At 45.2% G+C, this 25,579-nt stretch overlaps 1 protein-coding gene across 2 annotated transcripts; it reads right to left on the bottom strand.

Moving 5' to 3' along the window:
• Positions 1-28: 28 nt before the first annotated feature.
• On the bottom strand, positions 29-10,883 carry LOC111156323 (replication factor C subunit 5). Of its 2 annotated transcripts, XM_022517090.1 has the most exons (12): positions 10,709-10,883; positions 8,937-9,001; positions 8,529-8,665; positions 7,272-7,351; positions 6,531-6,604; positions 4,978-5,137; positions 4,172-4,253; positions 3,727-3,856; positions 3,008-3,009; positions 2,842-2,908; positions 1,886-1,940; positions 29-927 (listed from the first exon to the last, which is right to left on the bottom strand). In XM_022517090.1, the coding sequence occupies exons 1-12, from the start codon at positions 10,771-10,773 to the stop codon at positions 831-833; spliced, it is 1,014 nt and encodes a 337-aa protein (XP_022372798.1). In that variant the 5' UTR covers positions 10,774-10,883; the 3' UTR covers positions 29-830. The 2 variants fall into 2 exon arrangements, with proteins under 2 accessions (XP_022372798.1, XP_022372797.1); XM_022517089.1 differs by lacking the exon at positions 3,008-3,009 and having other exon boundaries at positions 2,842-2,919.
• Between the last annotated feature and the right edge of the window lie 14,696 nt (positions 10,884-25,579).

Raw genomic sequence — 25,579 nt, 5'->3', positions numbered from 1 at the left:
TGGGGAAGGGAAGAATCGCTCCTTAACAGCCAGCATGCAAGCTGCTTTATTTTTACCGAAAAGAATGTTATCAACAAAGGCAGCCTGTTTGCTGCAAGAGCGACTGCCACCCTGTCCGCGGGGCCCTGTCCTTCCCGCATTGGTGGTGGTTGGGGGGTGGGTTTGGAGCCCAGCCCCAGCGCACCTGCCCCGCCCACACTGACAGAAGCCCAGGTCCCTACCCCTGCTGTCCCTGCCACAATTAGGAATGTGCTAGTAGAGGAGAAATAAAAAGACAATTTTAAAGTAAGACAGCTGAGCCCATTTATAAGAGTACAGCAGTTTGGGCCAGAAATCGATGCACATCTCTTTTTCTTCTTTGACACCTACTCAGAGCAGATCCGGAGACCGCGCCCCCATTGAGATCTGTGCACTTCCACATGGGGCTCCTCTGTTCACCTGGAGTTAGAAGACGCTGCCCCACGGGCGGTTGGGAAACCCTAGGTTCTAGACCAAAATGGAGCAGGCCGATTTCCTGCCTTCCAAGCAACTGAAAGGTGAAAGCCTTAAGGCTTTAAAAAACAAAAGAAAAAAACCCCCAAAAAGCTCATTGCGCTTTCTTTTTCCCTATAAAACACAAGTGGGCAGTGTAGCAGAGAGCTGGGCGTTCCAACTGTTCTTTACCTGCTCTGCCCGGCCTCAAACGCTACTTTCTGAACCTTGGCCCAACCACGCCGGGAACAGAGTTTCCCAAAGCTTGGGGCGGTCGTGGCGTTCGTGCCCAGCTGTTAATTCAGTCCCACCGGCTGGTGTCTGCGAGGCCCGCGAATCGCTGCGAACAGGCTCGGTGTTCAGGCCTCTGTGACAATCAGGTCCCTGGTGACCTGGAAAGCAGCAATGAGGGAACTCAGCTGAATCTTCTCGTTGGTGCCTACAGAGAGTCTGTACCTAAAAGAAATCAAACAAAAGGTGAGAATAGAGTATCGTGGTCCGCTGCCTCTTGACAAGAGAACGAGAACAGGCCGGTCATCTTTGGTGTCCCCTGACATTTTCCTCTCTGCCCTGAACACTCCATTTATCAACTCCACTCAAGCTGGTAAGGAAAAATTAAATTTAAAAAAAAGTTATCAATGGCAGTGTTCTGAACTTTGTGCTAGCTATCTAGACATATGCGGAACTGAAGTGATAAGGATTTATTTCTTCACTCACAAAATGCACTGAGAGATTTCCTTAATTCACTTGCAAGAATGATGGACTGTGGTTCTGTGGCCTAGTTAGTAAAGCAGGACACTGGTGACTCATCTTGCCACCCTTCCAGGGCCCAGCCAGTGAAAGCAAAATCATGAAGTTTGTCACGTAGGGAGAAGTGACCTCGTGTGCATGTGAGAGCCCATGATAGCCAATCACAGTTGGTCCCATGCTGGCGTCTGTTTTGAACCCAATGCTTCTGCCCACTTACATGACTGCTGCCAGCTTCACTGGGGGCTAATGACTGTTTATGAAACCAGGCAAAGTGGAACATGGAGTTTGTGTTTACTTTGCCTCCCAATATGCTTTGTTACAGCAAAAGGCTTTAATAACAGCTGGGCAGCTGCTCCTCCCCAAATGACCTCGATGCTGGAACTGAAGTGGGCCGTCCAGGTAACGGCACTTCTCGAACCAATGTGGACCAAGCCTTTGAGGTCTAAGGAGAGGCCTTTATCTCCAACATGTTACTGAGCCAAACCTGTCCTTGTGTTCATTCGTATATTTAACAAGCAAATCAGACCCTTCCCGTGTTTGTTTCAGTGCTCCCACCAAAAACTAGATTATGCCACGTAGGAATGACAAAGTTGGAACCAGACAGGTAGAAAAAATGCACAACAGAGTAAAAAAAGGAAAGGAATCAAAATCAGGAAGCACTCACTCTATGTCTGCCATTTTGGCCAATAAATGCACTCGAACTGAAGATGGAAAGTCAACTGTGGGGAGAAACAAATTCAAATGAGTGAGGGTCTGCCATTCCCTAATACAATAAAAAAAAAGTCCCACGACAGTTATGAGCTTAAACATCAGGGGACACTAAAGGTGTCTGGAGGCATCAGGTCACTAGCTGCCACCTCTAAGGAAGTGAACACTGGATGAGTCTTCAGTTTTTACCCATTTTGCAAGCAAGTTCCAAAGTGACCACAAGAACCCAGAAGAGGTATGGACGCTGCTTTAGGAACGGGGCAGCTCTAGGAGTGAACGGGAAAGCCAAGTTCTCACTTGTTCTGCCAATTTTAAAAACAAATCATTGATCTTTAAATCTATTCCTACTCATTTTCCACAATCCAAGTGCAGAGCGGGGCTCCAGCCGACCACATTCTCGGTCAGCTGGCCTGGGTGAGGCCCTGAGAGGCACGGGCAGAACATTCGCGGACCCCACTGTTGGCAGTTAGCTGCCGCGGGGGGAAGAGCTGCCCCGAGGAGGCTGCACGGCAGGTCACCCGGGAGCCTGAGAAAATCCGGATGCCCCCAAACGGCTAAGTGATTGGCCTGGGTGATTCCTCCGTGCTGCCAAGGTTGAAAACCTGGTCTCTGTACAGAAGATACGGCAGAGTATGGAATTTAAAGACGGTTTAGTTCAGACTGCTCTGCTTTATGCCCTAGACACACGTTCCTCCTCTTTATTCCCTTTTGGGGGAAAATACCCTGGAACAAATACCTTTTGGAACAAAGTTTTAAATAGCAACAAGAGAAAACAAAAACTGGGGGGCCAGGTTTATGCTTCATTCCCGTTTCTCTGCTTCAAAAGTGAAGCCTCGTGTTCCCTCGCTCCCGCCCTTAACCCACCCCGCTGGCCGCCTCCCGCAGCTTCTCAGCTGGGGAAGACTGAGTTACCTCTGTGCACGAACAGGTGGATCTCGGTCAGGATGTCATGGAGCGCCAACCCCTTCAGCGTCTTCAACTCCATAATATCTAGAGAGGAACAGTTTAAGGCAAAGGGCCGGGTTCTGGAGCAAACACACCGCACGGCAATTTGAATCCCAAGCCCGTTGGGGGTGACTTCTGGGAAAGCTTCTCACCCCAACGTGATGTCTGAATCTAGCTGTGTCAGGTGGGCTCCAATTGTAACCTGTCCTAGGTTTTCATCTTCCACAAGGCCTTTCTGATAGAACTGTCTCTGCCCAGTAGAGGACAGAGCCGAATGCATCCCCCAGAAGGCCTCCTCTCACCGCCCCTGGCTTTAAATCTCACAGCAGAACCAGAGTAATGCTGGCCACTCAGGAATGATCACATCTGGGGCGCCTGGGTGGCTCAGTGGGTTAAGACTCTGCCTTCCACTCAGGTCATGATCTCAGAGTCCTAGGATCGAGCCGGGCATCGGGCTCTCTGCTCGGCAGGGAGCCTGCTTCCCCCTCCCTCTCTGCCTGCCTCTCTGCCTACTTGTGATCTTTATCGGTCAAACAAATAAAATCTTATAAAAAAAAAAAAAGAATGAGCACATCTGCCAGACCCAGCGCCAAGGCTGTCCTGCTGCTCGCATCCGCAAGCAAGGGGGCCTCAAGCTGTACCCACGTCAGACTCCTTCGGGAAGAACGTGAGGGCCTTAAAGACGAGGACCCGCTCCACCCCCAGACATGTGTTCCCTCAGCAAGCGGACCAGCCCCACGAGCAGCCGCCGTCTCTGGCCAGCGGGGTATGGGTGCTGGCTGTGGCCGGGGCTCCTGGGCCAGGCTCAGGCCTCAGGTACATGCACCATGAGCACGACGTGAGGAAGGATACTTCTGTAGGCCGTGGTGAAGTCTTGATTCAACATCCAATCCAGAATGTTGGCAATGTCGGACTTGAGGGGGTGCCCGGTGCACGTGTAGACCGTCTCCTCCGTCACCTTCCCGAAGGCCATGTTGGTGCTCTGTGCAGACGGAGGGGGCAGAATCGTGACTGTCACAGCGGCCACCGCGCTGCAGGCGGGTCAGGAGGGAGCTGAGGCAGCCCAGCCGGTGTTCCGGCTCCAGAGCCCGTCCCTCGCTTTCCCTGGTTTGCGGCACATTAGTCTTTCAGTTACTCAAAACCCAAAGGTGGGGGGAAATCAGTGGTACATGATGAGATCGAGATCCTACCCGTTTCTCGATTTCTGAATTTACAGGTTGGCTGTGCTACTGCTTTTGTCTTTCTCGAAAACCGCTTCCAAAGTGGCAGCTCGAGATCTGCTCCAGCGGCACCGTACCTGCAGAATGTTCAGAGCCCTTCGCATGTCTCCGCTGGAAAGGGTCACAAGTGCTTTCATCCCGTCCTCACTCAGGTCCACTCTGAAAGCAATGAGGCAGGAGGAAGTAAGAGGCCCTCAGAAAGCACGAGCATTCACCAAGGGAGCGACTAAGGCTTTGAAATAATGAAGAAAAAAGGGAAGGACACAGTTAACAGTACTCTCCCGATCGGTGGGGGATCTCGAATGCGCTCTGGTTCTTCAGGGCTGTGGGCTTCACATTAGCAGTGACCACCCACCCCGAGTCGGGAAAGACCCTCACCGAGGACCAAGCATTGCTGTGTTGAGCAACTGGCTTTGAATTCTGTTCTGAGAGGCAAGTGCGCTGGCGAGAGCTGTGGTCACGGAGGCAGAGCACCCCGCTTCAAAAAGCAGCAGCTTGGGCTGGCTACGGGCTTGGCAACTGGTTAGACAGAAGGTAATGTCTCAGTACCTTCCCTTCTAGTCCCAAAAGGCTGGAGGCATCTTAGCAGAAGGGACTCTGGCAGCACGCAGTTGCCAATGACAAAAGAAGAGTAGGAGGAAGTCGGGACAGCTTCCAGGGGAGGAGGATGGAATCAAGAGAAGAACCAAGTGCCTCCTGTGAAGGCTGTCCGTGAGACGCCGGGGGCCAGCAGCTCACAGACCCCGATGCTGACTCTGGGCCAGGCACCCTCCTTAGCTCTTAACACGCCTCATCACCTTCGACTGTAAACCCGCCAGCCAGCCCAGGGCCCTGCCTCCCAGTCCCCAAGGCCCTTGGCTTTCCTGCTTTCCCCTGTACTTACTTCTCTTCTTCTATGACGTGTTCCAGGCGGGGGACCATGAGTTCAGGAGTCAGGGGGCCGAATCGGAACCTTGTACACCGGGACTGCAGGGCGGGGATGATCTTTGACAGGTAGTTACAGATGAGGCAGAATCTGGTATTTTCCGTGAATTTCTCAATCACTGGCAAGAAAAAAGAAAACCAGCTCCTGTCCGTACTGAGCCTTCCAGAGCCCTGGAGGCCCCGCACTCTTCCATGCTCACATGCACGAGCAGAGGCCGTCCACAGGTCAGGGCGCTGTGGGAGCGAGGGGCTGTGGCTGGGGTGGCCAGGACTGGAAGCCAGCCATGCCACTTCAATGAGATTTTATAAAATGTGTCCCTTCCTTCTAAGGTGCCATGATTCTGGCATCCTTGCCATCCTAATCTGCGGCGCTACGAAATCCAGTATTTTTGTCCTTTTGCATAAAACTCCACCTGGCAGGTTGATGACGCCCCACCTTCTAATGGGGGCGAGGGGGTGGCTTGTTGTGGACTTCCCAGTGGACTCTGTCTCGAAGCCTTAGAACATTCGACAGAGCGCTAGTCGAATTCAGCAAGCTTAGGAAACACCGGGTGTGTTCTGTAGTTACCCAATGTTCTCGCACGGGGATCTGCCCAGACTGACAGTCGCTGTGCAGAGCAAATGCTGAAGAAAGGCTGCCAAAGCTTTTAAGATCAGAAGACACTCTAACTGTCCTCCTCCTCCCCTTAAACCCACTCCTTCTCCCAACTCCGCAAGACCGTTCCTGTCTCCTAGCTGATTACCTCAGAATCTTAACGAGAGAGATTACCAGTGTCCTTTCAAAGAAATCCACTGCACCAGGGCCCTAAGATAGACAACTCATCTGTTACTCTCCTTCCCTGCCAGATCAGCCCCTCGGCAAATACAGAAGTCATGTCAACTTTCTGAGTGTGACTACGTTTCCAGAATTATTTTCCTGGCTACTGTCTACCTTAGGGTACCAAGAGCAGAAAGTTCTACCCAGGAGTTTAGGAACAACAGACTTTCCATATCTACCACCCCCCATTCTAAGACTACAAATTCCCAGGACGCCTGGGTGGCTCAGTTGGTTAAGCTGCTGCCTTCAGCTCAGGTCATGATCCCAGGGTCCTGGGATCGAGTCCTGTATCGGGATCCTTGCTCAGCAGGGAGCTTGCTTCTCTCTCTGACTTTGCCTGCTTGTGCTCTCTCTCTCTCTCTTTCTGAGAAATAAATAAAATCTTAAAACAAAAACAAAAACAAAAAACCCTACAAATTCCCAACCCCACATTGAACCCCAGGGAAGAGGATGGGACACCACTGTCTGGTCAGACTTAAAGTCCCACCAGGGCCTTCAGCTGCTGAAAGGGGAAACCCCCAGTACCAAGAGCTTTGGTCTAGATCGTCGGGTGGGATACAGAAAGGTCAGCAGATTTCTCTGGGCCAGAAGATGAAATCGGTCAACAAGCCACCGCATGTCTCATGTCCCAAGAGCCTAATTCTCTCTCGAAGGCACTCCTGAACCAACACACCATTCCCGGGAGCGCTTCCTACCTCTCCTCAAGGCGTTCTGGGCATCCTGCGTCATGGCGTCCGCTTCATCCAGGATCACTAGTTTGAAGCCTTTCCTAGGAAAACAAATGGCACCATCTGAAGAGGTCTTCAATCTCACCTCCACTTCTGGGCCGAACCAGAAGTTGTGCCTTCAGGCTGTGCCATCAGGCCCTGCCTCAGAGAGTCCATTCCTCCTCGACCTGAGCACAGCAGGCATCTGTGGTCACACAGATAGACATGCCTGTCACTCTTAGAGGAACTGAGGTCTGACTTGGGCATTTTTGTTACATTGTTCCCCCTGGCACATTCACCTTTCTTCTGTGCACACATGGTGTCCTGTTCCTCGGGCCTGGCTCTGCTTCTCTCCACCACCTTCGCCCTCACGCATGCCTGTCTTTTCATCTTTCCCTTTGTTTACCACCTCCCCATGATCCCTCCCGATCTCAATTCATTTTTGTTCAAATTCAAACTAGCTCATCTGGTCTTAGGATATAAACAGTTTTTGGTTAACTAATCAAATGAAGTTAATGCTTCCCAAACAACCTGCTAATATAGACTTAGGTCATATTTTATTTTGGAATTATTTCTTACTAGCATCTTTGTACCTCTTTTTCATAGCTACTTTTGGTGAAGTCATTTTGTACCTTTACAGACAAGCAAAGGGGAGGATTAAAAAAATAAAGCTCTGTCATCTCACTGATCAGAGTCTCTAGGGAGAGAAATTATGCAAATAATTCTTACTTAAATATTGTCCTTGTGCTAGCAAAGCTCAGGATGGGTCCGCGAACGATATCTATTCCTCGGTCATCTGAAGCATTCAGCTAATGCGGGAGAGAGAAGCCAGAGTAAATTAGAAACATATTTGTATGTCATCTACGAACTTATTTATCTTTTCATCCCTCCAGCTCGGCAAGCTAGGTCTTTAGGTCTAACGACAGTATGAAATAAACACTATTAAAAACCAAGATCACAATTGTATTTAAAACTCACAACTCACTACACCATTACATTACGTTCTGGAAGGCAAATGACTGTATTTCCTTCCGCACTGGAGGACAACCACTGACATACTCTGGCGGAGTAACTCACTGGCCTGACCACAGTGAACAGCACCTCTGGCATGAACAGAATCATGCTGATTTGAGCCACCACAACCCAGAGCAACCCAGAAGTTACCAGTCTTTAACATACTGAAGGAAGAACACTGGTGGCAGTAAGGTTCTAAGATCTATAATGAAAAAATTAGTTAGACATTTTTTTCTTGCAATAGACAATATTTGCAATTTTGTAATCTAAGGGTATCAGTCTACTCTCAGAGCAAACAGATGGCATACACAAGTTCAGGTATTTGAAGAGAATGACATGTAGAGAGATTTGAAACGGTGGGGGGGGTGGGGAAACCACAAGAGCTGTGCAACTCCTCTGCAACTGCTGGGGCCCACTACCAACCCCAGGTCTTAAGAGGTGAGTAGGGGAGTGGTGCTGGCAGCTGGAGAAGGCTGTGGGATCTGCCCAGCAGGTGGGGATGCTGTCAGCCTGTGGTGACCCCCCCCCCCCCAGGACAGAACCAGGCACCGTTCTCCCAACTCCTGCCAGGGCCCCTATTGGCCAAACGTAACCAGGGGGAGCCAAAGGACAAGGCAGCCTGTAGTCAAGATAATTCAGCCTTCCAGCGCAAGGACGGGAGGGAGCCACACGGGGAAGAACTCTGGATGGGCACGTCAAAGACAGCAAGCCACCAAGTGACCACTCACTGAGGGACCCCAGAGTGTTTGCGTGTAAGTTGGCAAAGGCAAAGAAAAATATCCAGCCCTACCACTGCCCTCTAGCTAATGCCCATCCAGGCCCAAACGTCGACTCTAGACAAAAGCCGCTCGAGATATTTTGTCTATTTCTTTCCCCACCTCCAGCACAGCAACTTACTTGTAAAGTAAGACAAATCTAAGAGAACTAAGAGACTCGAGTTCTTTGCAGAGTGAGAAGAATCCTCTTACTTACCTCCAAGACCATGGAGCCAAATTCCTTATCTTTGTACAGCTGTTTTGCACAGGCCAGGATGGTGGAGGTCTTTCCTGTCCCTGGAGGACCATAGAGAAGCAGGTGCGGCAGGCGGTCTTCACTAATAAATTTCTGAACTGAGGATCGGGAAGAAAGAGAGACCCCCCGTCAGTGTCCAAGAGTTGCCTCATTCACCTGGGCCCTTGAGTTGGCTCGAATGCACTTCAAGCCCACGTTCAAAGGAGAGGCAGACACAACAATGAAAAATCTGAAGGGACTCGGCTCTTACAGCAACATTCCATAAAGCTCAGTCAGATACTTCAAGGTTATTACTCAGCAGAGACATCACCAAGAAATTTATACAGGTCCTCCAACTAGAATGACAGCAACTGACACACGGATGCTTACTGGTACTCAGAATGTCCTGATGAGAAATCAGATCGTTCAGTGTCTGTGGCCGGTATTTTTCAACCCTGAAATAGAATGTAGCATGGATTACAATACATACGGATGCAAGAACATGCTGTCATGTGCAAAAAGAACGCTTTCATATCCTAATGAAAAGAAAAAGGGAAATAAAATCCTTTAACTTTGAATACAGACCACTGGTTCTCAACCAGGGACAGTTTCATCTTCCAGAAAACACTTGGTGGTATCTGGAGACATTTTTAGTTGTCACAGTTAGGTGGACGGTGCTACAGGCCTCCAGTGGATAGGCACCAGGAATGTCACTAAACATCCTACAATGCACAGGGGAGCCACCACGCCTGGCCCCAGCAAGGTTATAGCCCAAGATGCCCACAGCACTGCTCTCATTTTACCTTTCCAGCTATCTGCCTATAAATAATCTCAACCTGGATGGGCACCTACTATTTCAAAGTAAATTAAAAACTGAACTCACTGGGGAACCTGGGTGGCTCAGTCGGTTAAGCATCTGCCTTTGGCTCAATTCCTAATCTCAGGGTCCTGGGATTTTTTCCTGCCTTGGGCTCCCTGCTTAGCAGGGAGTCTGCTTCTCCCCCTCATGCTCGCGCTCGCTCTCCCTTTCTCAAATAAATAAATAAAATCTTTTAACAAGATTGACATCAGACATATACATCAGAAGATGAACGGGCAAGTAAGTGGTGGTCGATCCATACAACGGATTATCCACCCATAAAAAGGAATGAAGCACCCACACCCACTACATGATGAACCCCGAAAACATGATGCTGTGAAAGCCGCATCTCCAAAGGCCACATACCGATTCTATTTATATGACCAGCCACAATGGGCAAATTCAGAGACAGGAGATTAGCAGTGCAGGAAGGGGAGGGTGGGGATGGACAGTAATTGCCCATAAGTATGGAGTTTCCATCTGCGGTAAAATGAAAAATTTGGGAACTAGAGAGTGACACGGTAGCACAACATTCTCAAAGTACTTAAAGTCACAGAATTATACCCTTTACAATGTTTTACAACTGTAAACGGTATGTTATGTGTTTTTTCCACGATAAAAACAAACTGAACTCCTTCTTAGACAAGACTAACTTGGAGCTTTCAAAGACATCAGGACAGATCCCATCAGTTTCTAAAACAACATTCAGAGGCAACTATGAAAGTAGGATGGTTACGAGTGCAAGCTCTCACTTCGCCTGGGTTCAAATCCCAACCTGTTTCTAGCTCCGGGCCTGAGGCAAGTCCTTTAACCTTTTGGGTTTACAAGTAGAATAATAACTACCTCCCTTCTAGGGTCTTTGTAAAGGTAGAACATCTAACAGGGTCTCTGCTAATCTAATAAGAAGCCATTTAAATACAACTTAACTGGGAAGCGTTATTATCATCATGATCATTTCAGTTTAGAATTTGAGCAATAATTGCATCGGAGATCCCGGCAAGAGTAGAGAGCATTTTGGCACGGAGGCCGATACAAAGTCAGAAGATGCGGGATCTAACCCCAGTGCTGTCACCCGCAGCGCGTAAAAGGAATGGGGGCGATGGGAGTAGGGCAGCGGGAAGACCTGGCAAACGTCTTAGAAGAACGGAGGGGGCTGGGGAGCTGGGGATGTCAAGGCGAAAATCTGGGACTCCGTCCGGGCCAGGTCGGGGGTGGCAGGACGAGGTCCGGCGCGCGGCGGCCTGGCCGCCGGCCCACCCCGGCCACCGATCCCCTTTGCCGCGGCAGACGGGCCTCCTCCTACCAGGGCAGGTTTCTGATCTTGGCCGCCACAGGCTGCTGCTGCTCCTGCTGCGCTGAGGTCTCCATGGCGGGGTGATAAAGGTGTCCAGGTCCGCTGGGGTCGCCGCGGGGCCCGGTGACCTGCACAGTCACTAGCCGCGCGCGGGCCCAGGCACTCCGGCACTTAGAGTTCGCGCGCAAAAAGAACTCTCGCGAGATGTAGCCTCCAGCTTCCGACTTCCTCCCTAGGTCCCGCCCCCTCTCCGTTGCCAAGGCGCCGGTTACTAGGTTACCGGGAGGCGCTGGGTGCCCGACTCCCTCCTGGTCAGCCCTTTCAGCCCAGCGCTGCCCTTTCGCCCGTGCGGCGGGGCTTCCTGAGGCCGCGGGAAGCAAGAGAGGCCGGGTCACCCCCTGCAGCGGCCAGTCATCGTTACAAACTAAAGTCCCACGGCGAAAGCCAGTTCCAGCTACCCCCAAAGTTCAAACACTTAGAGTTCGAAGGAACAGAGAACCCCCAGCGCTGAAAAACCCCGAGGGAAAACAACCCGAAATGACGGGGCCAGTTCTTGAATATAGATGCCCTAGGGAAAAAAAAAAAAAAAAGGCTCGAAATAAGCTGGGAGGTGAGTACTTCGAATCGATAAACAACTCCAAACACGCACAACTCCGGTCTACCTCCCAAGTCCATGCCCCTCACCCAACACAATACGGAGAGCCAAGCTCCAGGAGCAACCCCAGAGTAAAGACCAAAACCAAACTCCCAGTTAGTTTAATAAGGTGTAACTGGAAAGGGCTAGCTACTAAGCACAGAGGACAGGATCCCTAGGATCTGAAGATAGGGGAACGGGTATTAACATTTTAGTGCCTTTTTCTGCAATGAGATGGTTTTGGACCACTTTTATTTTTTTCTACTTTGTTGGTCTGTATTTCCCAGCCATGAGTATGACGAGTATGTATTGCATTTTACAGATTACATACTTTATCCATAATAAAGCTTTTTTTTTTTTTTTTTTTTTTTTTAAATTTGTGAGAAAGACAATAGGGAGAAAAGAGGAGGCTGGCCTGGGGTCAGAAGGGTTCTGAATCAGAAGCGGCTGCTCTAGGAGCAGAGTAGAGGGGCAGTGAGGCAAATACAGGAGGGAAGTCATACTTCACGCTAGCCCCTGCCTGGAAATTCGGAAGCGGAGAGGGTCATCTGTGGCCTGTGGTATGACCGTGGCCAGCTGGGACTCTGCGTGTTCAGATCCTTCGTCTGCCCCTTTGCCACTGGGCCTTGGGTAGCTGGCTTCTCTCCTCGTCCTGTAATCTCTACTCCAAAGGTACCTGCCAGGATCAAACAGCACGTGTAAAGCAGCCGGCACATTGCCGCCTTACTCTCTCCTCCCCTTCCAGCACACTCTCCACCCACCCTGTTCTTGTTTCAAATGTTTCCTCTCAGGCAAAACCTACTCAAGAATCGGCTGGTGTGACTATACCCGCGAGGGCTGATTTCATGCGTCCACGTGACTGGACTCTGGACGCCCAGAGAGCTGGTAACATATTATGCCGGGGCTGTGTCTCGGAGGGTGTTTCTGAAAGTGGTCGGCGTTGGAATCGGTGGACTGAGCGAGGAGGGCCTCGCGGGTGCTAGTGGGCATCATCCAGTCCACGGAGGGCCTGAAGAGAATGGAAAGGCAGAGGAAGGGCGAATTGGCTCTCTTTTTGAGCTGGGGTGGGTATCCATCTTCTCCTGCCCTCGGACACCAGTGCTCTTTTTTCTGAGGCCTTTGGATTCAGACTGAATTACACCTCTGGCTCCTGGGTCTCCAGCTTGCAGAGAGCACATTCTGGAACTTCTTGGCCTCCATAATCATGGGGGCCATTCCTAGGATATATAAAATATAAATATGAATATAAAAATATAAAATATTTAAAACACAAAATATATTTATTATACATAAATGTTATTGATATATAAAACATATATATCAATATTACATATACAATGTAAAATATATTGTAAGTCTATGTAATAAAAAATTAATGATGTATATATAGTCATTTTGCTAAGGGGCCTTTGTCTTAGAAACACGGTGCCACCAGCTCTTTGAGCTGGAAGATGTGACTGAGACTAGACCGAGTTCTCATAAAATTCTGTGTGCAACTGCTCTTCGGTTTGCTTGGAACGCAGAATTCTTCTGTGTGGCATTATCTTATATATTTACAAGGTCATGTGTTGTGTGCCTCCCCAGTGGATGGTAAGCTCATTGGGAGGCAAGGCATTGATTCATTCGCCACTATATTCCTAGTGCCTGGTTCATGGCTCAGAGGAAACAATCAATCAATAATTGTTCCATGAAGGAATGAGCGATAATAACTAATACTTCTTAGACAGTTGCTAGGGGCCAGACACTGTTCTATGTACTTTGCTTTACATTTATTATACTCACTCAGTTGTAGTAAGCCTAAGCCACTATCGTTAGCTCCATTTCATAGACTTGTTAAGTAACTTGCCCAAACGTTTAGTAGGTTTTCTGACTTGGTATAATGGTCACAACTGGATCTAACCAAGACAAGAGCCCAAATTCTTAGCGAGCTCAGCGAGTGTGGTCCCTGGACTAGCAGCAGCAGCAGCATCCCCTGGGAACTTGTTAGAAATGTTAATTATTCTTGTCCCTACCCCAAACCCACTGAATCTGAAACTCTGGGGGTGGACCCAGCCATCTGTGCTGTAACAGGCCCTCCAGGGGATTCTGATGCACTGGAGTTTGAGAACCACTGCCCTCCACTCCCACCGCTTCTTAGTCCTGGAGCTTGCCATCACTTTCTAAGACAGAGAATGGGTACTCACACGCATACGCCGGAAAAACAGAGGTGTCCATTTAATGTGTGTCTGTGCGGTTTTGTGTGTTTCTGGTTTTGTTATTAATTGAATTAATTAAAGGCATAGCCCTTAAGGCAAGTTACTTAATATGTCTTTGGTCCTCAGTATTGGCATTTGTGAAATGGGCAGGCCAATATTCAGCCATGAGGAATGGCATCCATAAGTTGCCAGGGTGTACAATTTTTTTGAGGGCCATCAAAAATTTAGATTTTTATGTGAAATTACTCTATGTTAAACATTGGCACCTAATTAAAAAAAAAAAAAAGAACTGCTGGTTAAGCACAAATGTTGGATCATTTTGTGACTTTTTCTTTCTGAAATACAGATGATCGGGCAGAAGACACAGTCATTCCTTCTGACCTTCTGCCTAGATTGTAGACATTCTGGAGAAATAATGATAAATGAAGCCGGTAGCTCCATGTGAATTGTGCCACTGATGAGCACAGGCACAAACTTTTCTTATGTAATCAGAACCGGGTTTGGAAATGCTTTAATAAAACCGTAGGTCCTAGAGATGGCAGGATCAGAAGTTACAAACAAAATTACCAACGAAAAGCATTTGCTCTTAAAATTGACTTAGGGGAAGGGAGCCCTGGATTTTATTACTCTCAGCTTTGGAACAAACTTGGCTTTGGACACAGCACTTACTGCCTTAGTTTATTTTTAAGATTTGTTCTTATGAGAGAATGGGATGCAAGGCTATCTTTGGAAGATGCTGGCAGAAGAAAATCAAACTGGGTCTTTCTCCTGAGCATGTTTGTACTGGTGAAATCATGTTTAAATGAAGAGCAAGGACTTGAAGGAGGAAAAAAATCTCAAAGGGGAATTTGAAGAGTTTGTGTAGAGGAAGGGCCATTTTCTTTGGTGACCACAGCCAAATCATTGACTGATAAGGACTGTAAATTCCTCAGCTCTTTTGGGGGCACTCGCTGCCTTCAAGGACTTTCTCTTTGTCGGAAGCCCCAGAATGCCCCACATCAGGGTTTAGGGAAATCCATTCATAGTCCCCTAAAGTGTGTTCGTTGAATAATTAAGAAATGGTTCTTCTTCGATTCCCAAATCAGATGCTCTTTAACTTTGAGATTGAAAGGGTGATTCATATGAATTTTGCTCCACGGGCTCAAAAAATTTCACATTTCTTAATTTTTCTAAATTCCATAGAATGTGGCTTAAGGTCCTCCACTGTCTCTTCCTCAAACCAAGGGAGCGTGGAAATTCATTCTGTGGGCGTTGGGTTCCTTCCGTTCCCTGGGGTCAAGAAGGCGAAGAGGTTGTAGGAAAATAGGCCAGAATATTTGAGGAAGGGCTTTTAGTCTTCAGCTGTTCCTAAAGTCTGTTGGAATAGATGCTCTTTGTCATGAAGTTTGAGGCTTAGACTTCCCTGGGCCCCTCCTTTGAAATTCTGCCACCTTCTCCTTCTCACCCACTTACTAACTCAAAGCGAGGTTCCAGAACCAATAGTATCAACACTCCTTAGGAGCTTGTTAGAAATGCAGAATCTCTGGACCCACTCCAGGACTCCTCAATCAGAATTGCATTTTAACAAGGTCTCCAAGCAGCTGGTGTGCAGATTTCAGCTGAGAAGCCCCAGATACCACATAATGTATCTCTCTCCCACCACCTTGTTCCTCACCACTGTTCTGCATCGCTAAGTATGGAATTCTTCAGGGAGCGGGACCACTGGCCTCTCACATAACACTCCCAACCTCCTCCCTGCTAGGGGCTTCGCATTTTGATAATTCAACTCCAAGTCCAAAAGTTCCTAGGTGTCTAAGCTCCCCTGAGCCAGGCAAACCCAATGCTCCGGGACTCTGAGGCTTAATTGCTTGGGGAAAAGGAAAAAAAACAAAACAAAAACAACAACCCTTAGTTTTTGGTGATGAGTCCACAGTGGAAAGTAAGTCCATTAATTTCTCTGTCACATTATACTGTCACACTAATAATAATAGGTCCTCTGGGCTGGTGAAATTTTAAAAATATTTCTTCTTCTGGAGTCTTCCCTGTTTCCCTCTAGTTTGAGCCCAGCATCATTGCCCTGGACTAGACTCTGGGACCATCTTAATTGAAAAAGAGGAAAAGGTGTTAATAAGGAAGGGATGGAAATGTAGTTCCACTATCCTGGCCCTGTTCGGTACTGGTCCAGGCATGGACCACACTGCCTTTGGGTCTATGGAACAGAATTGCAAGGCAAAAAGCATTTGGTGTGTTACCTGTTGTACAATCTGCGTGCAAAACAAAGGGACCGTTTCTCTCCCCTCTCTCATCATAGCAGGGACCCTGGGGATGTAGTGAAGTAAGAAATAGACCTTAATATTGGCAAAAGACTGCAGATTCAATTCCAGGATGAATAGTAATAAGAAAATGCAAATTACTATCATTATTTACATTGCATGGCAGAGTTACACAACACTTTATTATACAGTAGATGCTACAGAAAGAACTATTTATAGACATTTTTTTCCTGTTCCCCCAACCCCCCTAAACTCACTCTTTCAAAGCATCTGGCCCAAGTTCAATGGCAATGTGATTTTTAAAAATACACTTATTTTAAATAATGCAATACTGAAAAGTAAAACAAGACAATAGTACTGAAAATTGAAGAGCCAAGGCTGTCCCAAGTCAATGTGAAGAATTTTTAAACTCGAAGATATTTTAAGTGTTTCAAAGAGATAGATGTTCAAAATATACTTTTAAAAATTCTTTCAACTTAAGAGAAAGTGTATTTTTTTTTAAAGGAGTTACCTTAGAATTCAGTCTTATTCCAATCTGAAGATACTTGGCAGATGTGCAGGAAATTAAATTATCTGGCATGTTCATCAGTATGAAGATTGGACAATTGTGTCTTGAAAAAGTCTTAAAATTTAAAGGTCATTCAAAGTACAGATTTTTAAAAAATTAACGAAAGCAAATTTCCTTCTTAAAGAGTATCTAACTAAAGTTTCCTGAATCTCATGGGAGTAAATTATTTTGTACCCTATGCTTTAATTTTTTTCTTAAATTTTTAAGGGATATTGGACAAAAACAACATATTCAGTATGTCATATTTTGGCAAATGTCAACCAGAACTGGCTTGTTAAATATGGGTTATCTTCAGTTTGTGCCAATTAATTAAGATGTTTTCTTAATGCTAAATTCAAATAAGTTCTTGGTTTTGATATGGCTTCTAATTTTCTTCTGTTGTTCAGGTGATTTGAAATTATAATTGAGAATAAATTTTGCAAAATTAACACATAAAAAGGCATCACTGGAAACGTTTTCCATTGCATAATTCCAAATGCCATGGAAATAGTTGGTGTGTTTGGATAGTCATGGAACTTAATTCCATACGTACATATTTCAAAATTATCCATCTGCTTAGCACCAGGAAGGGTTTCAATGGTAAGATCTTGGTGTACCCGATTGTGAAGAACTTGGTGTGATAAAATTTGCAAAATCAAAATCGTGTTATTTCTTTAAAAAACAATTAGTGGGATTAGAAAGTTGGTCCAAGCCTGCAATATGGTGTTATGAGAACAAGAAAACAACAGCATTTATTCATGTCTCCCTGTACCCCTCCAATGTGACCACCAGGGAGAAGACACACACGGAGGCAATGAACTAAAGATCCCCCCAGATCTTAAGGACTAGGTGACTTTAGCTTAAGCTTTACTGTTTTAACCAAGCAAGACCTTCTTACTTGAAATTGTAAGTGCCGAAAAAGAATAGTGACATTCAAGCCCTGCCCTAAGGTTATTTATATTGGGAAAATACCTTGACGCCTTTAGTCCCAACTACTATAAACTGTCTCAATACTGATACTAAGCTATAGTTGATAAACTTCTCCTTTGATTTGTTTCAACTTTCTAAACAGAATGGGTGCCAGTTATTTATAAATACATTAATAAAGTAACCATGGTAGATTGTCTGCAAAGATGGTTGCTGCCCATTTCTCCCATCCCTAGGGGGTGCACGCATCTTCCCTCCCAAGAGCTGGAGTCTTTTTCCTCACTCCTTGGAGGCTGTTCTTTGACTTGCTTTTACCAAGAGAACTTGGCGGCAGTGCTGTTCCAGAACTTTCAAGCTGAGGCCTGGAAGTTTACACGTTAGCTAGAGGGAATACCATCTGCCGTGTCAAGAAGTCAAGGCTTTTCTGTTGGAGAAAGGGGACTCCAGGAACTCAGGTGACAGCAGAGAGCCCCAGAGACATAAGGGAGTCCAGCTAACACCACAAGGAAGGAGGCCCAGCTGTCCTATGCAGTCCTCAATTGTTCAAGCCTTTCCAGCGGAAGCCCTACGAGTGAGGCCATCTTGGAATCTCCAGCCCCACACGAAGCCACCTCAGCTAACACCATGTGAAACACAGATGAACTGTCCCTTTGAGCCCTGCCCTAGTTCCTGCAGATTCACGAGCAAATAAAATGATTGTTATATTAATCCATTACATTTAGCTGTGGTCTGTTACGCAGGAGCAATGGGGACCATCACAGCGACAATTTTCTCAAGTTTTTAAAATTGGGATTTACCAACTCTTAAAACATTTTGGAGGTTGAAAGGAAGAGACAAGTAGAATATTCATTAACCAAAGCTGTCATAACTAAGGGAGTTTTTTAGAAGTCCTTTTGAAAAAGTTTTGTGGCTACGCTTATAGACTATCTCAGTTGCTGATATTTCTGTCACGGAGAGTGATTTATATATAAGTCAGCTAATGTGTAACCTTGACTAGAACAATGACAAAAGTAGTTTCTTCAATACTCATCTCATTTTTACTTGGTTGTTATGTAAATGAGAAATTCCAAGGAAGCTATGAGTAAGGAGGAACAGCCTTACAAACCAGACCCTCTGTGAAGCACTCCGGGGCAAATATTATCTGTATAAAGTACACTTGATGTACTTGCATATCAGTAGAAATACTTGTGTCACATGTATTCCTAGACCTAAGACCAAACAAAATTTATCTAGGCCTAGACCATGTTTTAAGCAAGTTAGAATTTTTATTCAAATTATAAATATGTCTTGCAGTACTAGTACTGAATTTTTTAAACTTGGCCACCTCATGTTACCAAATTTGCCAGCGTTTTGACAATGGTATGTATGGAAACATTGCTAGCAGTTTTGTCGACCTCAGGATTTTTTTTTTTATCTGCAAAATTAGGATAGATTTTTTTTTTAAGAAAAGAACATTTAAATTAGCAGGTGACATATGGATCAGATACTAGCTATATTTGGTGTCTGTTCACTAGAAAATTACATAAAAGGATAGTTAGAAAAGGAGGTGAAAAAGAACCAGTAATAGGAGCCAAATACTAAGGGAAGAAAAGTCTAGTTTATACATGAGACATTATTAGCATAAGGCATTTTGTTCTGTAATGTAACTGTTGTAAAAGTAGGGAGAGAATAGGAGAAGAGTGGTAAATATACAGAAAATAACAGGAGAACAACGTGACTTAAAAAAAAAACAGACTCATGCTCACAGATGGAGGGCAAGGTCTATAAACTAGTCTACTGGGTTTCCATTTTGGGGCATTATTTTGGACTAGATAATGTAAAAACTTTCCCCAGTTAATAGTCATCTAGATAATGCTGGATAAAATATAACACCACCAGAAAACAGGAATAATCTCAAGGAGTCAGAAAAACAGATGGTGAAAACTAAACTGGTAGGGTTTATCTGCATGGAGCAAGGGAGGGGTTTCAGTTGTAAAAGTCCCAAAGGACAGGGGACAGAACTTTGGGGGAAGGGCACTGTGGCCTCCACTCAAAGACCCTCAAAGAGCTATACCCTTAGGGGAAAGGGTGGAAGGACTAGAAAAATTCATCCAGCCAACACAGGGAGATAACAAGGAAGCCTATTTCTTTTACTCTGGACCTTGAGTGGGAAAGAAAAACCCCCTTAGAATTGTTCACAGTAGGACTCTACTCATGTAAGGTTCAGGGTTCAAATTTACTTTGGGAAACCCTTAAGCCAAGAAATGAGCTAAGCAAACTCTTAAATGCAAGCCTTCAGTCTAGATGTCCTGGATTCCCACAAATAAAAATCTCTGTGTTCGAAATTACAAAACACACAAGGAAACAATCCACCATGAGCAAGAGTCAACAGAAACAACAAACCACAAGATCAGATCCCAAATGCTTTGGATAACTGGTTTCTTAAAGACCCATTTAAAATAAATTGGTTCACAATGATTAAAGCTACAAATGAATAAACACAAGAAAAGAACAACCCTTAAAATAGATGAAGTGCTTTTGAAAAAGAAACTAGGATGTCTTCATCTTGGTGATTTTTTCTCTTTATCATTATCAGTGGAACCAAATATTCAACATGAGACTGCACCTACGCATTGTATATTAACCAGAAGCAGTAAAATTTCCCCATGAGTCATTCATTATCACTCGTTTAGCAAACATTTATCAACACCTGCAATGTGCCACCAACTGTGTGGTGCCTGGAATGGGGGCATGGGGGGGGTTGTTCAGCAGGTGAAGAAGACAGACCTTCCAGTGGGGCAGAGATAATTGCAGGCAAAACAGACTTGCAGTTAAATTCTAGCATAACGTATGTACCCAGGATGAAGGAAAGAAAAGAAAGATGCAGGCTGAGAAGGGCCTAAGAAAACCTTAAGGAAGTGAGGCTTCAGCAGAGACTCAAAGAGTGATTGGAATTTACCCTGATGGAGGAAGGAGAGAATGCTGTCCAGGCAGAGAAGAGAGATGTTGGAAGGCCTGGATTCAAGGTAGGCTGGTGCAGTTCAGAACCTGCAAGAAGACCACTACGGCAGAGTACAGAAAGCCAGTGGGGGGCCTGGTTTGTATGTGTAGGACCACCATGCGAGGCAGAATAGCTCTAGGGGCCAGATTCTGAAAATCCTTGTCTGCTAGGCCAACCAGAGCAGATTTGAGTTTATCCTGCAGGCAATGGGGAAATTTTGGAGAGAAGAGACCGGCAAATTTAGGCTTTGGAAAGACCATTCTGGGGATGGAGTGCCAGATAGTTTAGTACAAGGTAGACTTGTCACTCTTCAAGGGTGTTGTAACCAAAACAAAAGTCCTGTAAGTTTTGGGGGAAAACACTTGAAACTATTTTTGATGAGTGTCAATAAGGGAACAAAACATTTAGTAGGAAGCAAGTTTGGAAATGCACCCTACTGTGCATTCCTAAGTGGAAAGACAAGCATAGGAATATATATAGAACACGCTTCCATTTTTAAAAAATGGATACAAAACCTAAAATCACCCCTACATATGTGTGTGTGCACAGTTAATATATATTAATATGAAAAAAAGCCCCAAAGAGCTTCCAGCTTCCTCTTCTTGTTCTTCAGATTCCTGTTGTAGATAATTGTCCAAAAACAATAATAATGATGCTTCCTGTTTTCAAATTCATTGCTGATGGTCCAAAGGGATGGAAAGGGAGGGAAATAAAAAATTATTCTAAGGTCAAAATCATGACTCCCTCACTGGAAAGTGAGCTCCCTGGAAATGAGCCACATGTTTTATTCATCTTTGAATTTCTCCAGTGCCTGGCACATAAATGCCCAATAAAAGTTTATTGGATGTGAGAATAAGAATATGGGAATTGGAGAATACCCTAATGGTTGTGTGGAAACTGGCAAGAGATTAAATTTGGGGGAATTCAATCCAACAAGTATTTATTTGAGCCTTTGTCGTGTGCCACCCTGAGCTGGCATGTAGGGTGAGGGGAGGTGGTTGTGTTGAGCAGCTTAAAGACCTAATCTTAGCAACAAGCAAAGGAGGGTTAGAAAGACATGGTCTAAGGGTACCAGCTTTGGAGTCAGGCAGACCAGAGTTTAAATCAGGGTTCTTCCACTTACTAGTGGTTTGACCAAAAACAAATAGCTTAACCTCAATGGGCCTCCACTTCCTCATCTGCAAAATAAAGATTATAATGATAGTACCTACCTCAGAACTGTGGAGAGAAATAAGTGAGATATTCACATGAGGCACTTAGCATAGTACTTGAGTCAGAGGAATCTCTGGATTTACATGAGATATTATTGTAGACAAATGTAGGGATCAAACTAGGGTATCTGGTTGGTGCTACTCTTAACCAGCTACTCTAGAATGTCTCTTTGGTAATTTTGGTAGTCAGAATGATGTCCCCAAAGATATCCATACCCTAATCCCTGGAACCTGTGAATATGGTACCTCACAGAGCAAAAGGGACTTTGCAGATGGGATTAAGTTAAGGATCTTGAGATGCAGAGATTATCCTAGATTATCCTAGTGGGCCCTGTGTCATCACAAGAGTCTTTATACGGGAAAGAGGGAGGCAGGGGAATAGTGAAAGTGTGACAGTGGAAGCAGAGGTTGGAGTAATGTGTTGCTGGCTGGGGGTCATGAGCCAGGAATAATGAACAGTCTTTTGAGGAGGGGAAAGGCAAAGCAGTGGATTCTCCTCTGGACCCAACACCTTGACTTTAGCCCAACAAGATGATTTTGGACTCCTGACCTCCATAATTGTAAGATCATAAATTTGTGTTGCTTTGAGTCACCGTGTTTATGCTAATTTATTATAGCAGCCATAGGAGAGGAGACTCAGACAGTAATGGTGGACAAAGAAAGGGGCTGCTCAGATCCTATTCAAGCAAAGACTTGCTTTCCCATTGCTGGGAGTACAGTCAAGAGATGAGCTCTGCTCCCAGCTCCTTGGGCTTCAAGCCACAGCTGTGGAGAGTTGTTCATCCAAGGTCACGTCCTTTCTGGGGCACTTCATACTGAGTGACTGTGGGAAGCAAGAGTCAGGATGGGGCTACAGGAACCTGTTACTTTGGCCCAACTCCCACCAACCCGTGGTTTTGGCAGGGGCGTTATTGGGTGCATGTCACAGTTGGGCCTTTCTCTCTGCCCCGTTCTGCTTTGTTTAGAAAAAAACCAGTTCTCCCTCCAGTGTGTCTCATTGACTCTCGCAGGACTGCCACACTCACGACACTTCTCACACCAGAGATGTGGGGGTTTTCCCTGCGCCAAGCAATTCTGCAACACGAGCTGGGTGTCCTACAATTCAACTCCGTTCTGACACTATCTGCAGATAGCATCAGATCCCACAAGTTCAGGGCTCGGTCCCACAAGACTGTCCCCTCAACTCCCACTTCAGATGCCTGTTGCAAGTCTAGCTCATCACCTGTACTTCTCACTGATTAGCTATAAATCAGAGTTCCCACAATCCCCTTCTCAGGTTCAATTAATTTGCCGGAACATCTCACAAAACTCAGGGAAAGAGCTACTTATATTTACCAGCTTATGAAAGGACACGATAAAGGATACAGATGGACAAGTCAGCTGAAGAGATGCATAAGGTGGGGTCTAGAAGTGTCCTGAGTGTAGGACCTTCTGTCCTCAGGAAGTTGTGTGTCAATGTGTTCTCCAGCCTGGAAGCTCTCCAGACCTCAGAGTATTGGGATTTTATGGAAGCTTCCTCATGCATGACCAATTATTAACTCCCATTTCCAGCCCCTCTGCCCTCTCTAGAGAATAGAAGGTGGGGCTGAAAATTCCAAGCTTCTAATCCTGGCTTGGTCTTTCTAGTGACCAGCACCCATCCAGGAGCCCATCCGGCAGGCCAGAGTCGCCTGATTAGATCAAAAAATGCTCCAAGAGCTCTTATCACTTAGGAAATAACAAGGGTTTCAGGAGCCCTGTGTCAGGAACTGAGCGAGAGACTCTCATGTATATGTTCTATTATCTCACAAGCTTCCTCCTGCTTCATCTTCTTCTTCTTTTTAAGATTTTATTTATTTATTTGACAGACAGAGATCGCAAGCAGGCAGAGAGGCAGGCAGAGAGAGAGAGGAAGGGAAGCAGGCTCCCTGTCGAGCAGAGAGCCTGACGCAGGGCTCGATCCCAGGACCCTGGGGCCATGACCTGAGCTGAAGGCAGAGGTCTAACCCACTAAACCACCCAGGCGCCCCTTCCTCCTGCTTCTTTTCACAGATGTTGAATGCTAACTCTTGTTCTTCAAACTCTGTTTCCATATTCTTCCAGAAAAATCCACCTGTAGCAGAAACCCATCTGAGAGTGAAGGACAGTGCCTTTGAGATTGTAGACCACTATTTAACTGTCTGGGTTGTTGTTTTTTTTTTTTTTTTAAACTCTTAAATTTCTTTAAAAATAGAGACTACTAGGGGCACCTAGGCGACTCGGTTGGTTAAGCATCCAGACTCTCAGTTTCAGCTCAGGTTGTGGCCTCATGGGTTGTGGGATCGGGCCCTGTGTCAGGCTCTGTGCTCAGCAGGGAGTCCGCTTGAAGATTCTCTCCCTCTGCTTCTTACCCACCCCCTTGTACCTCTCTTTCTCTCTCAAATAAATAAATAAATCTTAAAAGTAAATAGATAAGTAAATAAATAAAAATACAGAATACTGGTATTTTATCCATAATCCTTTCACAAATGCATTTCACTACTCTTCTATCCCTTTCTTAAAAATAAACTAAAATAGAAATAAAAGCAAAAATCTGATTTAGAGCAGGGACCACATATCCTGCTTATTTTTTAAAGCTTTGTTTATAATGTTTTTTGTTCATAATGTTTTTTAAAGCTTTGTCTATAAATAGGAAAACCAAGTCTAATTGCATTTGTAATTTTATGTGCATAGGAAGCAATTTCCCTTGTTTAGGTGTTAGCCAAGTTAAGCTGAGGAGTATAGCCCTCACAGGAGAGTATAAAGGTGGTCTTCTTTCCTCAGACAAAGAGAAAAGAGGGTACAAAATTCATCCTTTGGAGACCTCACCTCTGTTCATATGCATGAATATTTTATGATATGGTTCAAGACATTTAAGTGTTATTTAATAAGTCATTGTGGAATTTCCAATTAAAACCAGCATATTGGGAGGCACCTTTATTTTCTTTTCCTCCCCAAATCTGGCTAAAACGCAATAAAAGGATGAGAATATACTAACTCACCAGGACAAAGAGAATGGGAGGAGAGACAATAGTGGATAAGAGATTTCAACAAATATTGGGAGACAAAAAGGTTGTTGGAGGGATTTACAGTTAAACACGAAAGGCTAAATACTGTACATTTGTCTTTGCCTTTTCCAAAAACTTTACTAAAACAATATTAAGGAGGGGCACCTGGCTGGCTCTGTCCATAGAGCATGTAGCTCTTGATCTTGGAGTCATGAGTTTAAGCCCCCCACTGGGCATAGAATCTGACAAAAAAATGTTGGGGCTCTCGGTTGGCTCCATCAGTAGAGCACACAACTCTTGATTTTGAGTTGTAAGTTCAAGCCCCATGTTGGGTATAGAGATTACTTAAAAAAAAAATCTTTTTAAAAAAATTAAGGAATAAAAAAATGTATGGGTTAGTTATAGATGTGCCATACCTGAGGAGAGAGCAGTCACCAGCTTTCCAATCTAGAATTCTATATCTAACCAAACTATCACTGGAGAGTAACATCAGAAAAAAAAATATTTTCAAATAATACACTATATGTTAATAAAAATAGTTTAAAAAAATAAACATAAAAGCCTTCTGTTTCAAAAAAATATTTTCAGGCATGAAGGGACTTAAAAAAACTACTTTCCATTTGCCCTCTTTCAATAAGCTTTTGCTAATGTACTCTAACAAAATGAGAGTAAAATAAGAAAGAGTGAGACAATACTCAAAGGAAGAGTAGATTCACAATGGGCAATAGGCAAAGGAAATTCAGAGGACAATGGCAAAGAGATGATTCAAAATGACAGCTGTGCAGTAGGCCCTAGAGAACAACTTGTCTTGATTGGAGCAAGAAAACAGACTCTGAGAGGAGATCCCCAGGAAAAACATGAAACTGGTTCTTAGAATGTAGAAAATATTGTTGATAGGCCTATAGCAGAGATGTTGGAGCTCTTGAAAAATAACTTAGAAACAATACTTGGAAAAATTAAAAACCAAGTCAATTATTAACTCTAGGGAAAAAACAAAGGGTTTTATAAGAAAGGAAACATGGTCATAGTTCATCTTACTTGGTTTGGTAGAAAACAAAATTTATATGGTCGTAATATAAACATTTCTACTCCCAAATGGCTGTATAATGATGTTGGAGAGATAGGAGGA

Source organism: Enhydra lutris, unplaced genomic scaffold (genome assembly GCF_002288905.1).
Source record: "Enhydra lutris kenyoni isolate GAN:26980312 unplaced genomic scaffold, ASM228890v2 scaffoldscaffold46, whole genome shotgun sequence".
NCBI classification, from domain to species: domain Eukaryota; kingdom Metazoa; phylum Chordata; class Mammalia; order Carnivora; family Mustelidae; genus Enhydra; species Enhydra lutris.
Note: the sequence above shows the minus strand (reverse complement) of the source record. Positions and strands in the feature narration are given on the sequence as shown.

Coding starts and splice junctions, on each gene's coding strand:
- LOC111156323 (XM_022517089.1), bottom strand. CDS start 10,773: ATGGAGACCTCAGCGCAGCAGGAGCAGCAGCAGCCTGTGGCGGCCAAG. Junction 4,254..4,977: donor CACGTCATAGAAGAAGAGAA/GTAAGTACAGGG, acceptor CATTGCTTTCAG/AGTGGACCTGAGTGAGGACG. Junction 2,920..3,726: donor CTTCACCACGGCCTACAGAA/GTATCCTTCCTC, acceptor GTTCCTCTCTAG/ATATTATGGAGTTGAAGACG.